General features: G+C 32.8%; 1 protein-coding gene across 3 annotated transcripts; it reads left to right on the forward strand.

The window, feature by feature from the left end:
- Positions 1 to 9,135: 9,135 nt before the first annotated feature.
- On the forward strand, positions 9,136 to 15,625 carry LOC115701421 (DNA-binding protein RHL1). Of its 3 annotated transcripts, none has more exons than XM_030629212.2 (12): positions 9,136 to 9,634; positions 9,725 to 9,835; positions 10,338 to 10,424; positions 10,513 to 10,724; positions 11,383 to 11,501; positions 11,627 to 11,856; positions 12,430 to 12,469; positions 12,585 to 12,634; positions 12,782 to 12,830; positions 13,185 to 13,219; positions 15,117 to 15,164; positions 15,308 to 15,625. In XM_030629212.2, the coding sequence occupies exons 1-12, from the start codon at positions 9,311 to 9,313 to the stop codon at positions 15,341 to 15,343; spliced, it is 1,341 nt and encodes a 446-aa protein (XP_030485072.2). In that variant the 5' UTR covers positions 9,136 to 9,310; the 3' UTR covers positions 15,344 to 15,625. The 3 variants fall into 3 exon arrangements, 2 of the variants coding, with proteins under 2 accessions (XP_030485072.2, XP_030485073.2); XM_030629213.2 differs by having other exon boundaries at positions 9,144 to 9,634; positions 12,433 to 12,469; XR_009684029.1 differs by lacking the exons at positions 12,782 to 12,830; positions 13,185 to 13,219; positions 15,117 to 15,164; positions 15,308 to 15,625 and having other exon boundaries at positions 9,144 to 9,634; positions 12,409 to 12,469.
- The last annotated feature ends 109 nt before the right edge of the window (positions 15,626 to 15,734 follow it).

Here is a 15,734-nt window from a genome sequence, read left to right on the forward strand (position 1 = left end):
TAAGAAGTACATTAATGCACGGATGGAACCTCATCAAAACGTGCGTGACCATGTTCTCCTCATGTCAAGTTATTTCCAAGAAGCCCAGGATCATGGTGCTGAAATGGACAGTGCTACTCAAGTAAGTCTTATCTTGAATAGCCTGACTCCAGCATTTCTACCATACACATCAAATTATGTCATGAATAAGAAGGAAATTGACTTTCATGAATTAGTCAATGACCTTCAAACTTATGAAAATTTGATTGGAGGACCCAAGAAGAAAGGGAGTAAACCTCATAATCCTGGGAATGGTAATGGGACGATGAAACCTGAAGCAAATGTTGCCTCTGCTTCAAAGCCCAAATCGAAGAGGAAGTGGAACAACACCAAGAAGCGAACTAAAGCCATGAAGAATAAAAAGGTTGCTCCTTCTGGTGATGCTACACTTAAAGGAAAGTGTTTCTACTACAGTGAGAAAGGTCATTGGAAACCCCAGTGCCCTAAACTTCTTGCAAAGAAACAAGGTATTTCCATTTATAAACTTTAAGAGTTTTAGTGAATTATTATCCAATTGGATTTATGATTCTGGACTAACTTTGTTTATTTGTTTTCTTCTTCTTATAGGCCAAGCTACTTGAACTCAGATGAATTGGATCAGCAAGCTGGACCAAGGGTGAAATCGTCCAGATGAAGATGAAGCTCCTCAATTTATTTTTGAATTAATTGTTTTAGTTTAAAGACAATTTGGATTTCAAATTTTAGTTAGGGATATTTATCCCTGTTTTTCTCATATTGTTGCAATACATTTTTTATTTTATTATTAATAAAGTTTTCTTTATTTTCGAAATCACCATTGCAAATTATGAGATTGAGCTTTATTTATTTTATCTTCATCAACAATTACCACATTATATTTATATGTTTGTATGTGTAAGTGTTTTTATTATTGATGCAAATTCTATAACATTTACAACTCTTCATAGAGTTATATTAAATAAACACTAGAAATTATTTCTATGTTTATTCATAATTGTTAATTCTCATACAATTATTAAGAATTTGTTTAATAAAAGGATCTTATGATCTGATAGGGGTGGAGAAAAGTTAAGAAAACTATGCAGTTCAACGATCTTTTATATCTAATGAACTCTGGATAGTATTCAACTCCACATAAACTCTATCACACTAAGAGAATCATGATCTTTACAACCTTTAGGGGTGGATCATAATCTCTATATACTTAGGGGTGGAGGTTATCCATAGTACCCTATATGTATATACTTAGGGATGGAGGTTATCCATAGTACCCTATATGTATATTCTTAGGGGTGGAGTATATTCCACAATTCCCTATGTAACACATATCTTCTTTAAACATGGAAGTACAGTAGAACCTCTATTCAAGAATACTCTATTCAAGAATAACCTCTAATTTGTTATAAAAAAATGAAGTCCCAACTTGGGCCAGTTATAAATAAGAATAACCTCTATATTGTAATTAGTTATACATTTTTTAAGTCCCATATTAATAAAATATACCTCTATATAAGAATAATTACATCTTAAAAAAATATATACATATATTTTATAAATTTACTTATGTAGAATTAATAATTTTATTTCAAATTATAGTACATGTATAAATATTATATGTACTCGAAAATAACTTTAATATAATATAGTATTAAGAATTGTTTATTGGTATTTTTGTTACATTGATATTTTTTGATATTTTGATTTTTTTTTCAAGTGTAACTCTATTTAGTTATAACCTCTCAATTAGAATATTATTTTCTTGGTCCCAAGTGTATTCTTGAATAGAGGTTCTACTGTAATATAATGAGTCAGCTGTTATCAATATAAATTCTTGATCTTGATTGTATGTTCCATTTCGATTTTACTGTTGTAAGTAAAAGTTTGATACATTTGAAAGTTCTTTGTTAAAGTTTCACACTACCTTAATTGAGTGGGAGAATTTTAAAGTTCTATACCCATCTTCATTAGGTTGATAATTGTGATAGGTACTTAAGAACACTACTGAAAAGCAAATCTAACCATTCACATGGATAGGTATAGCTTATCAGAATTATGAGAATAAGATAAAGAACTCTAGTTCAGTCCATTCGAATGACTTGAACCAAGAATTCTTAATCCTCATAAAATTTTATGGTATCTTAATTTTGATTACTTTATCTCTGGCATGTATTTTTCACTTCAAAATACTAGTCTGCTATGTTGATGACTTAGTCTTAACTTAAAGTTTCAGACTAATACAAAAGTCACAACTAGGTAACTCTCTAAACAATCAGAGGTTAAAAGTATTATTTAACCAGACATCTGCTATTGAGTGGGAGCTATCTGAGATGTAATCAAATAGGGAACATTAGAAGATATTCAAGAAAGATTTATGAAAGAGATCTATATGTTAGATATTAAGGAACTGTGTATCAGTTATCCTTGTATCTCACCATCTAATTTCGATTTCTATAAGATGGTGCTTACTTTGGGGGTGGAGGAATTATTGAATAATAATTCAAGCTCTACCAGAGAAGAATTATAACTTTGTGTATTCGAAATCCAACAAAGTTATATCACTGAAGAAAAGTCTACACTGTATTATCTCAATTACATATTTTAAAATATGAGAGATATGTCTTCTGTTAATTCAGATGTACTTTTAAAACAGTAAAGATTATCAGTATCCCTTGATGAGTAAAGCATATAGTAAAGGATGTTTCATAAGTGTATTTATGAACTAGTTTCCAGAAGTTTGGGTGGATTCAAATATACTACACTTGATCTGAAGATCAAGACATCAGATTGACCTATTTGCACAGTTTGTTTTATATTAGTGCAAGTGGGAGTTTGTTGGATTTTATGCCCTAAATAAAACTCTTTACAATCTGATTAGTTATCAATATAAGAAATTTGAAGTGATTGATGTTTGCATGAATTTTACATGCTAATGGTTTAATATGTTTGATATGTTTATTACATTCATACACACAAAATCAGTTAAATCCAGATCATATGTTTATTCACAATTACAGTATCGTCAACACAGTGGAATGTGATTGTGATCATATGAATCAAAAGACTTGGTCCCTGTTTCATCAGTGTTATTGGATTTACACTAATGTGATAATCAGCGATGATGTGTACTTACACTTGGAGTAAGTGTTATGTTCTTTCTAGGACATTAGTAAAGTATACTAGTTTCGAATGTATGGAGTATACATTGGACTGGACCGATATTGCAACTAAGTTAAGATATTACAAACTTACCGTTATACATATCTTTCCAAGTCAATATCAGTAGTTGATCTTAAGATTAAAAGAATCTAAATCCTGATATGCTTAGGCTCAACTCAGGAGTGCTATTCATGTTCTTTGATTTATTAGTTAAGCCTACTTTTGGGTCAGGGTGGTACGTATATTTTGGGAACATGATAGTATGATTGAGTGGGAGTGCTGAACATAAATATGGAATCTATAGCTTCTACTGGTGTATAGAAGTCAAGTGATGATTCCCTTCGAGCTTAACAAATAGAAGTAAATGGATGAGCTCTTGTTTAACTGACTAATCATTAGATCACTAAACACCATTTACAGGTAGCTAAGTGTTTTAAGGGGCAAAATACATTGAGGGGTGAGAACGGTAAAGAAATCCCATCTCGATGTAGATCATCTATATAGAGGATCTTTAAATCACAATAAGATTATAACAATGGTTAAATGAGATAGTATATTGATATCGTGGAACATACAATATGCTCTATATAAGTCTGAGAGTGCAATTCTAAGTTCTAAGAGTGGATTCAACGAAGAATTAATAAGTAGGAATTTACTTGGTAAAGTTGGTTCACTTATTGGAAGCTCAGCATATGTATCCATGGTCCCCATTATAGTTGAGAACATTCTGCTTGTAAGACTCATTAATTGATTCGTGATTGATCAATTATAATTCTAAAGTTAGACTATGTCTAATTTTATGAATTTTCACTAAGCAAGGGTGAAATTGTAAAGAAAAGAGTTTCTAGGTTTATTTATTTATTAATGGAATTTATATGTCTAATTAATAATTAAATTAAATGACAATATTATTTAATAATCTATTTTAGTTATTAAATAATTAGTTTTGGCATTTAAAAGGTTAGAATTGGAAAATTGGCGTTTTTGAGAAAATAGAGATAAAATTTGATAAAATTGCAAAATCAAGTGAGACCCACTATAACACCATGGCCGGCCACTTAATGAGGTTTTTCAAATTAATATTTTCATTATTTTAATGTCAAATAATTCCTAACCTAAACCTAGTAATTGCCTATAAATAGAAAGTGATGGCTCAGTCAAATCACAAGTTTTCAATAACCTTTTTCTGACAGAAATTTCTCTCTTCAGAAAAACTGAGCCTTCCCCACTTTCTATACCTGGCCGAAACCCTCTCTCTTCTTTTCCCTTCATCAATTTCGACCCTAGTGAAAGAGTAAGTGCCCACACACAGCAAGCAGTAACTCAATCATAGATTGGAAGGCTGTGAAGGATCAAACTTGAAGAAGAAGGACATTCGGGCTCAGATCTTGATTATACTCTGCTACAGAAAGGATACAAGGGTTAGAGATCTGAGTGGAAGGAGACATTAATTCCGCTGCATCAATGTAAGGTTTTCTTAACTTTATATGTGTTTAATTTATCGTTTTAGAAAGTTCATATTTAGGGTGTTTAAACAACATACTTGTGAGTAGATCTAAGATCCTGGTAAAATAAATATTCCAACAATCTGCTACTAATTTTTTTTTTTTTGTCTTTATTTATTTTTTTATTTTTATGTTTTTGTACATACAAAAGTAGCATCGTGACCATCGGACCCCCCATTTTTTTTTTTTTTTATGTTTTTGCACTAAAAAAAAGTATGGGAAATTTGAGAGGGGTATTTTTGAGTTTTAGATAAAGTGATCATATATTTTCAATGGTGATATGTATTAGTTTACGGATAAAATATTAAATATATGTAAGTATAGAAAATTAAATTTCCCTTTTACTTCCTTCAAAACAAAAAAAAAAGTTTTTACTATTGGAGTTTTATATTTATATTGAGTTAAATGTATTGTGTTAGGTTACGCATTTATTTGATCTATTGAGATTGTTAGGGCATGGTAAAGTTGTTATTTAAACCATTTGTCTATTTTATGTGGATTATAGGTTTTAACTGGCATATGAGAATCTTTGCTCATGGTTCTAAGCTATATGACACCCACTTTATTGTAATTTTTTGTTGTTGGCGGGTTTATATTTTAGTGTAAATATACACCATGTGAGTTCTTTGTTCAATAAAAATGGTTTTGGAACAATATGTGATAACTCTAAGATTTAGAGTTATTTTTATATCTTTAAGCTTGAATTTTAAGGTGAATTGTGGAGCAATTAATGTTTATATTATGTAATTGTGTTTAGTTTGTTGTGTCTTGGTAATAAATGGAAGTGTGTGTGTTAGTAAGTGTTAAATAGACTTATGTTGTTGTTTTATGTGTCTTAAGCAGAAAAAATGCAACAATAGGTATTTGGAAATATTTGGGACAAGGAAGAAAAGGAGCAGAAAAATACTTATTGCTGACTGGCATTGCTATAGCAATCATCGCGTAGCAATTTGTCAGCCCAGTAAGTGTATTTTGGCAGAACGTCCAGCTGGCATTAATGAAGAGAGAAATGAGCTGAGGTGGCGAAAATGTGACCAATGACTCAACTAATAGGTGGAAAATGAAGGACAAGTGGACCATGACTTGGATTTCCAATTAGGGTAAACTTTAGTATCCTAATTGGGGAGCAAAAGAAGAAGGAGGATAATATAGAAAGGTGGCTGCACTTGGAGAAAAGGGCTAGTACGAAATTTCAGAAGAAAAAGTACAGAGAAAGAAAGAAAAGGAAGAGAGTACAAAGAGTAGAAGAAGAAGACTAAGAAGAAGGAGAAGAAAGCAACCTACAAAGAGAGGATTTGAGCTTCAAACTCATTTATCTTGCTCTCCTCTTCAATTTGTATCATTTTCTCTCTAATTTTCTCTTTAACTCCATGAACATGTTATTTTCTAGTTTTGAGTTTTTAATTTCAGCTATGAACTAAACTCTTTGAGATTTGGGTGATTATGAACCCTTGTATGGACTAGTATTTTGATTTTGCAATGATTAAGTAATCTTGTCTTAGTTCAATTAGTTGTGATGAAATGTTGATTGAATGTTAATTTTTGGCCATCTTTAACATTTAGCAAGCTAGATCTTACTTAGAAAAGTAAGACCTAGTTGAACCCCTCTAATTGATGCATGATTTTTACCTTTTCTTTTAAGTATTAATTAGTAATGAAATATGCATATTTTGCTACCATGCATAACTAAGGATTTGATGCTTTATTGGGCTATTTGTGATCTAATCTGATGTAGGAATGCATTGTTGAGATTATGAATAGTTTATTACAAGTTTTGGAAAAAGCTTGCTGGTTTTTTTGAAATCTGTTAACTCTGCCAGGATTGTTGAGTCATTGCTGGGTCATTGCTGTATCAACTGGGACATACAAGTGGAAATTAATCACCCAAGTCTATTTTCCAAATCTAAAATTATCACCACTTTAATCACTTTTAGCTTCTTATTTTTAGTTTATTTAGTTTAAAATATTATTTGTCAAGTTTAGAATTAAGGTTAAGAATTTTTCTCTTGAATTAATTTGCTACTTTGTTTTATTTTTATTTGAAATTCTTGGAATTGCTCTTAGTTGATTTTGCATTATTTAGTAAAAAGTCCCTGTGGAGACGAACTTTGATTACTTATCATTGTATTACTTGTTTGTGATTGTGTACACTTGCGCAATTATAAATCATTATAAATTTTCACAACAATATGCGGCTGGTATTGTGATCGAGTTTGACAAGTGTCATATTTATTTGTTCAATATAATGGAACTAGGAGGAATGCTTTTGCATATCAATGGTGCCATGGTTATGTTCTTTTTTTTTTTTTGTCATGGTCACTTTAATTGATTAGAAAAAGTAAGAACCAGACAAATAACTAAATGATGGATTTGAGATTAAAAGTGGCAATGATTTGTTGGCTATGTTCGAGGACGTGAGAAGAAATAGATATAAGAAGGTTGGGGTCTATGTTGATATATCTAGTACTTTTGAAGTAAACAATGTTGAATTAGCACTTTTTTTGTGGTCAAGTTCCATAGACAACAGTATACAATCCACCAGTTAGACTTAAGTTGAAAAGATGCATAATAAAAGAGTTACCAGATGATGCAAATGCTACTCTTGATGCTCGGGTAATAACCAAACTAGATGACTATATTATGAGTAATGCAGAACTGATGGAGCTTGAGGAGGAATTGACAAATAATTTAGAGGATGACAGTGGTGATTCCAATGGTGGATACAATGAGTTTTTTATGTACATGCCAGATGCTGACATGGAAGATATTGAACAAGGAAGTGATAGTGATAATAAAGAAACTGTCTTTAGTAATAGTGATTCAAGTGTGCAAAAGAATATGGATAAAATTGGAGATTTTTTTTTGGGGTAAAGATGTTCATGTTGATTATGAAGATGAAAGCCCAACATATGAGGCCCAACTTAAACATACAACAACCCGTACCACTTCCAATGAGGCCCAAGCACAACCTAATATGTCAATACAATAATCCATACCACTTCAAGCAAGGCACATACCACTTGCCATGCCCAAAACAACTTCCAAACACCATCCAAAAAGAAGAGATAAAATAGGACATACAGTAGCCCAAACAACATGTAAAACACCACAAAGAACCAGGAAAAAAAACACTACCAAAAACCAGCAAAACACCATGTAAAACACCACCAAGAACTAGGAAAAAAAATAGGCCAATTAAATCTCTGCCCATCACCCCAAACTAGATCTCAAACACCATCCAAAACACCTACAGAAACCAGAAAAAAATAGGCCACTCATATTTGTAAAAATCACCCCAGACCAGATCTCAAACAACATCTAAACCACGAGTGTGAGAGATTTTGGAAATCAGAGTACAATGAAACTTCTTGAACCACGAAAGACGAAGAAGAGGGAAGGCTCTCGAGTGGGCAGTGACTTGCGTGCAACAAAGTGAGTAGGGAGGAGGTCCGCCTGGGCCATTGGTGGTCGGAGGCAGCAGATCGGAGTCGGGGTTGGATTTTAGGCCTCAACCATAAACTGGAGATTTCATACGATATCTAGATAGCGTTGCCCCAAGTGTAGCTGTAACATTAAAAAATTATACAACCTGAACTTTAGCAGACTAAATTAAACGGACAAGCAACTCACCAACAATTTCGACCCTAGTTTCACTTGGAGAGAAGAAGCTTCGAGAAAAGGACAGAGAAAACGAAAAAAAGGAATTTAAAAATTATATTTTATAATATTTTAATAATTAATATTACGTGGACGGGGACTATTGAAAATTTACCACATGTCAACAAGTGTATATGTGGTCAGTTTACCGTGGCACTTAACTGAGGTTTTTAAATGGAAGTGTAAAGAACAAATCGAATTAAGAGTTCAATAGGTTTTGCCGTTAAAATTTTAGTTTTTGTGGTTAAGTGTTAAAAAAAATAAAATTCAGGTGGTTTTGCCGCCAATATCTCTTTCTGGAATTCGAATTATACTTCACAGTTAAATTTTTGTTTAAAATCGTTTTTTTTTTCTAGAATTTTGCATCAATCAGTAATTGTAGATAGTTGGATTGATTATGGTCTTTTTCTCAAGTGACATTACCGAAGTTAATGGTGGATCTTGGACTTACTGGGTTGTTTTTCTGTTGCCGTCCTCATTTGATTCCACAAAGGTTTTGAGGATGAGAAGCATGGGTCGTGGAGCTCTATGGTGAGTGTAAGAGGTAATTTTGTAATTTTTTTTAGGCTAATTAAGATATTTTTTCCTTGAACTTTGACATGTTTTAAATTATATCCCTTGAATTTTTTTCTATTGAGATTAAGGACTTTTGTTTAATGGCAAAAAAAAAAAAAAAAAAAATTGAGGGGGACATGTTACAAAAATGGGAAAAAATGTTTTTTTTTTTTTTAAAAAAAAATTATATAAATATTAAAATGACCGATTCACTATATTTTCGTAATATTGTTATTTTTCGTATATAACCGAAAAAAGGAAAAAAAAAAAAAAATCATTTTTATTAATTTTTGAGCTTTGAAGTTGTGCTACTGCTAGTGCTACAAGAGAAAGTTGGTGGTTCCCGCCTTCATCCCAACCCAAATCCAACTCTCCTTCCTCCTCAAATCTACTCTGCAACTAAGGTTCCATCGCCAACAATGGCGGGACCAGCCAAGAAGAAGAAGAAGGTCACAGAAGCTGCTGCCGAGACCAACCCGGAGACCACAGAGCGTAAGAGGCTTCAAAATCTCGCCTTCTCCAACAACATGCTCTCCGATACACCTGCCAAGCCCAACTCTCTTCTTTCCCCATCAAAAATGCTAATCAAGCACCACGGTAGAGATATCGTCAAGAAATCCCAGCGGAAGAACAGATTCCTCTTCTCTTTCCCTGGTCTTCTCGCTCCGATCGGTGGTGGAAAGATTGGCGAGCTCAAAGATTTGGGCACTAAGAACCCTATTCTCTATGTTGATTTCCCTCAGGTTTCGTCCCTTTTCTCTTATACTCGGAAAATGCTGGAACTGTTTTTTGTTGGTATTTTGTGGGTAAGTGACATCTTTTGATTATTTCAGGGTCGGATGAAATTGTTTGGGACTATTGTGTATCCGAAGAATAGGTATTTGACTGTGCAATTCCCCAGAGGTGGAAAGAATGTTATGTGTGAAGATTACTTTGATAATATGGTTTGTATATTTTTACTTTCTTTTTGTGTTACTATTTTATTTTTATTTATGTGTTCTTCATTTTTGGTGGTAATTTTGAAGTATATTTATATGGTTTCAACCCAAATTGGGTTGATGATGATCATTAACTTTTGCAATTCTCAAGGTGAAGATCGAACAATTATCAATCAAACGAGTTTGAATTGTATAAATGTAGCTAATAATACACTGGATCGTTTAGAACAGAACTAGAAAAATGATGAAAATGTTATATCGTATTTTTGGATTATGGAAACGAAAATGTCCTTGAAAATATGGTATTTTGCTGGCTAATTTTCTTCCCTTGCTCCACTAGCGAAGTTTCTTAAAGGCTTTCCCTTCATTCTATGCTTTAAGATGAATTGTAAACTTATCCTGTAAATTTTTACGTTAGTGATTGGAGATAATATATCAGCTAGATAAGAAGCATATGTTAATCCCTCAACTTTTCTTATGATCTGAATGGGTTTCCTGACCACTGCAGATTGTATTTTCTGATGCATGGTGGATTGGGAGTGAAACTGAGAATCCAGAAGAAGCCCGACTTGATTTTCCCAAGGAACTGAATGATGTCAGTTATCCAACAATAGTTTTTTGGGTGGTTAAATTTCATATCATTTGTTTATTGGTGATCCATTCCTCACATATATTGGTTTCAGGGTCAACCTGCTGAATATGACTTTAAAGGTGGTGCTGGTGGTGCACCATGTGCTAATAAACAAGTTGGTCATAAAACTGTAATCACCAATAGAGAAGAAACCCCAGAACCCAGCAGTGATGATGATTTATCGATATCAGAGGGTGAAAACAAAGATTTGATGAAATCAACTCCAGTTCGGCAGTCATCACGGACTGCCGGGAAGAGATACAAGTACAGTTCTTCTAGATTGACTTTACTCACTGCATTCTGATTAACTTAGTTCTTTAAGGATATGAAACTGTTTGTAAAATAAAAAATAGAACATTGTCCCTCATATTTTCATGGGGCTAATCTTCGTATTTTCTTCCTAGCCTTCCCTGTAACATAAGGCGTCAATGCTTAAAACTCCCACATATTCTGTCCATTTTTATTTCTTCAGCAAAATAAAAATTAAAAACAGTACATGTGTTTAGAAGGTTCAAGTAACTGTTGGATACATTTGAATTCCAATGTAGCTTCTGGGCATAGTTACATCTCCTATTTATTAGGTTGGAATTAGGTTGCTATCTCAATATATTTCTCTAGCTTTTATGTTCTTGCATATTATAATTCCTTTTGATCCTTTCTTGAATAATAATCATGATTTGATTTTAAGTTATTTCAATAGTAGTTTTAAACCGAGTAAACTTTCTTTTTCTCAACTAATTGTCTTTTGATGAGTTTGGGAGGGGGTCAGTCTAGGACAAGTGACCTCTGTCTCATTTCTTTTTTCAAAAAAAAAATAAAAAAAGAATCATCATTTGATGTTATTACAACTAGTAAACTCTATATGCTGAAAAAGTTCTGACGTTTTATCTGCAATACCTTATAAATATATAACTTTCTTCAGGTTTTTGGAAGATTCTTCTGGAGATGATTCTATTGCAAGTGATGCAGATGCTGAAGAGGATGAAGAAGATAAAAAAGATGTAACAATAGATTCATCTACCCAAAATTATACAAGTAGAAATATCCTCAATTAGCGTACTTCAGAATTTCTTTTTCCTGATTGGGTAGTTTTGTTATTGTACCTTCAATTACATTAGTCTCTCTGTTTTCATTTATACTTCATAATTCCCTTAACTACTGGATACAGAAAGAAAATGTAAGTTCTGTAGTTATTGACATTGACAATGAGAATGAAGATGATGTGGAGAAAACTTCAGTTCCAAGTCCATCACATAATCAAGGGTCTGATCCATCAGGAACCAAGTCTAAAAAGCAGTCTTCTGTTTCCAGCAAGAAGACTAAATCTGGGGAGGAATCACACGGTCCTCTTGTTCAGGCCACTATATCTACATTGTTCAAGAGAGTGGAGGAAAAGGTTGCCTTCAAACTTTTGCTTGAGGAAAATTCTTTAAGAGTCTGAGATCCAACATTTTTTTTTTCCTTTTGATATTTGCATCTTTGTTAATTAGCATATAAGTCCTGATTACTTTTGTTGATTTTGTGCAAATTGTGTGCAAATTTGACAGCTTTAACTATTCTGTGAAATTGTGTCATTTTTCGAAGATGCATTTTGATTGTTGACGGTGAGGAGAAGTTATGAATCATTTCATGGCAACAGCATATAATTTTGGCACTTTTCTTTCATGTACAGTTTGAACTTGCTGTGCTAAATCAGAACTAAGTTATGGTCAACTTAAAACTGATACTCAAGCTCATTTTTGGAAAAGTGGATACTAAATCACTGATGAAATCTTAACTTTGTTTACATTCAGTTGCGCACATTGTATGTTAAATATTGACCATTTTGTGGCATTTGCTTGTAATTCTTTTTTGATATTGTTTTGAATTTCTCAGTGTTCAACTGCATCTCTGGAGTGGAAAAAACACTCTAATATGACATTCTATTACATTTTTTACATATTGACAGAAATAATAATTCATTTTTCAGAAGACGCCAAGAAATTCAGGGAAACTCTCATCGCTAAATGGTAATAAAATTTCCTTTTTTTAAGTTAATCATTTGAATATTCAGACAGAAATTTCTTATCCAAAAGGAGCTATTGAGATGAGAATATTCAGAAAAACAAGGTTTGTCGTTTCCAGGTTCTAATCAGAAGGCAAAGCGCGTTGATTCAAAAAGGAAGACCAGTCAGGTTAGCCTTTTTCTTGTCTTTCTCCCATCCCTTACCTCTTCCTCTTGTAAAATTCATCATGTTCAGTATTTACTTATGACAACAATGATAACTGGTTGATGGATCTGCATGCTTCTCGGTTGTAAATTGTTGTTTTGGTTGATGCAGGATGAAGTACCTAAGAAAAAGGCAAAAGTGACCAACAACAAAAATGCCGGTTTGCTCCCTTTACTTCTTTGCCTCTCAAGTTTAGAGATGCTAGTCTCTAATAATATTGGTTTCATGTTTTTGTGTAGTTTTCTCTCTGATCTCTCTAAATTCCTCTCTATCTGTTCTTATCTATCTTCATATTCTCTTTTGTTGTCATTTCTACATCACCATGTTTGTTAGATGCAACAAGTACTTTATTCGTTTGTAATATGTGTCTACATGCAACAAATCTGTATGCTTAGGTTCTCTATTACAGTAATTGTTTGTCGAGTTTTCCCCTGTCATGTGAACTTTGTTTCACTCTTTTAAAGCTATATGCAAAAATCTCATTTTGAAAAATTTGTTTACATCTTTTGTGCAGGGGGTAAAGGCTTGGCAAAAAAAGAAGTGTCCGAGGTATGGCTGTTTTGCAAGTCATACGTGTTGCTTTGTATTATGTACTGACTTCTGTGGTTAATTTTTCTTATCTTTTTGCTTTTTCTTCTTTTACATTTTAATTTATTTGATTTGCAATAACTTTGAAAGAGAATCAACAGATAGTTATCGTTAGCTATTGTCCTTACTCTAGTTGTCATTGTCCACTTTGATTGGTCTCGTGGTTGGTCAGCACTGGTGAACTAATACCTCTGCATCAAACTTTTTTTAAAAAAAACCTCTGCATCTAACCGTGAGTGTGGCCCGTAGAGTCTTAATTTTATTTTTCTACCTCACAAGCCAACGGTTGAGGGAGATTTCTTTAATTTTATTTTAGGCTTATGGAGTGTGTTTATTCCTTTAATAAATCTCTTGTAAACATGAGTTAGACAGTGGGAAATGGGCATCAGTCGAAAGTCTATAACTCAAGTCATTTTCTTATAGCCGTAATCTTGCTAGGGTCAGTATAACTTCCTTGAGCATGGTCAATTCAACCCAGGAAGTGGATTCAAGACTTCATGATAGGGCACTTTTGAAGTAAATGTTTTTTCCGCTCAGTGTTTTGAAACCTTGTTTAAGATGATCCAGGTTCTTTTCCTTGGTCTCATAACTTGAGATAACACTTATGAACGAACTGGTGGCATTGCAAAGATGAACTGCTAGTTCTATTCCTCCTGAGTTAGTAGCAGTCTTTAGTTCATTTTGAGCAGTAATCATTACATAACTAGGAAGGTTGGATACGATCTTGAGGCCAAATCTATGGCATGTTAAATGACTCATATTGGAGGCAACTTTTCTCATTAGATATGATAGTTCTAAACTCATTTAGTGATATGGATAAACAGTGGATGAGTAACCTAAGTTAGACTAAGAAGGTGATAACCTTTCTCGGACACAGGAACATAGAGGCTAGACCAGTTTCACTGTCTTCACGCTTAAAAAGCTTGTGGTAAATTATGAATCCCATTCTTAGGAGGATCCAAGCAGAAACTATAGTTTTAATGGTTGCAGTGCACTTGGGCTGCCTCTTAGTTCTTTTTGAGTGTGACAACTTTGTTTTGATTTCTGCGTTCTCTAGAGGGTATTGCTAGTTTGCTGTTCAATTTTTCTGAAGCATCTCTAATTCATTTTCTTTGTTCGACTATTATTGTTGCATATGAATAAGTAGTTCGTGCACTCAGAGTAGATGATGAACTAGTTTAGATGGATGTTTTTCCATCCTTTCTCTTTGATTTATTATACTCTAATTATTATCAATGGATATGAGCAATATCAATCCTTAACACACATCACGGTATGTATCTTGCTAGTTAGGTCAGTCAAGAATTCAATTCAACTGTTTTTCAACATAATATGACTTTTAGTCGTGCTTTAAAAAATGCAAAATATTTATTGATAAAAGTCATCCCTTTGAGACACATTTCTTGTTTATGGTAGGGTAGAGCCCATAAAGCGAGCAAATCAGATACTTTTCTGATTAATTTGTGCTAACTTGGATATATTAATATATGTATATATATTTATATTTATGGTAGTATAGGGTACTTTACATTTTCTTATGATCTAGCTATATTCCATTTCACAGTATGGATTAGTATTGATGTGTTTTGAATTTGAAGTAATCTGATTGTGTTTTGTTACCTAAAAGAACCAATCTATGGTTCATCCTTAAGCTTATGTCATATTATGTTTTCATTTTATACTAAAATACCAGATTTAGTGTCTTTATACTAAATCAAGCTTAAGTTGTCTTTATTTTTTTTTTTGAAGTGTAATGATATGTGCACACGTAATTTACACCAAAACTACTCACGCCTATCACTCTTTTTGAGTGATTGTCATTGAATAAGTTGCTAATTTATTTACATAAATGACCCAGGGTGATGAAGACGAGGATGATATCGAAGAATTCTCAAGCCCTTCAGTGGTAATTTTTCAACCACTCAACCCGCTCGTGTACATAAAGTTGTGTGATTATATTTCATAAAAACTGATTAAAGATGTCACAGTTAAACATTTATATGAATCATTGCTGTATAAAGAAATGCACTAATAATAAATTCGGTATAGGATTCTGAAGGAAGTGATGAAGAATGGGCTGCCTGAAGGGAGATGATTGATATCGATGGCCGAAGAGATAGAGATGTACATATCAAAGGTGAAAATGAAATGATCTTAATTAGATATAAACACCACAAATGATACAACAGTTTCTCCAACATTCTAATTTTCTTAATTGGCTTCAAAAGTATTGAGTCTGTCATTAGGATAGCCATACTATATTTTTTTAATCGTTATTATCTGTATTATTATTGTTATTGTTCTTGAATGAGATCCATGATCATCTACTTTGGTCATTAGTTGTTTAATAAAGAAAATTTACAACTATTACGTATTTTAATATATGAAATCATGGTTTTTAGAATTTTTATTTTTAGGGATTATATGTTTGGCATGATCAGTACTAAATATTTTCTGATTTTTTTTCCCTTTTTGT

The sequence above is a fragment of the Cannabis sativa genome, chromosome 8 (assembly GCF_029168945.1).
Source record: "Cannabis sativa cultivar Pink pepper isolate KNU-18-1 chromosome 8, ASM2916894v1, whole genome shotgun sequence".
Taxonomy (NCBI): domain Eukaryota; kingdom Viridiplantae; phylum Streptophyta; class Magnoliopsida; order Rosales; family Cannabaceae; genus Cannabis; species Cannabis sativa.

Bases quoted from the DNA above. Each gene is read 5' to 3' on its own strand.
- LOC115701421 (XM_030629212.2), top strand. From the start codon at position 9,311: ATGGCGGGACCAGCCAAGAAGAAGAAGAAGGTCACAGAAGCTGCTGCC. The intron at 10,725-11,382 runs GTACAGTTCTTC...AACTTTCTTCAG, and splicing joins ACTGCCGGGAAGAGATACAA to GTTTTTGGAAGATTCTTCTG. The intron at 11,502-11,626 runs ATATCCTCAATT...ACTACTGGATAC, and splicing joins CCAAAATTATACAAGTAGAA to AGAAAGAAAATGTAAGTTCT.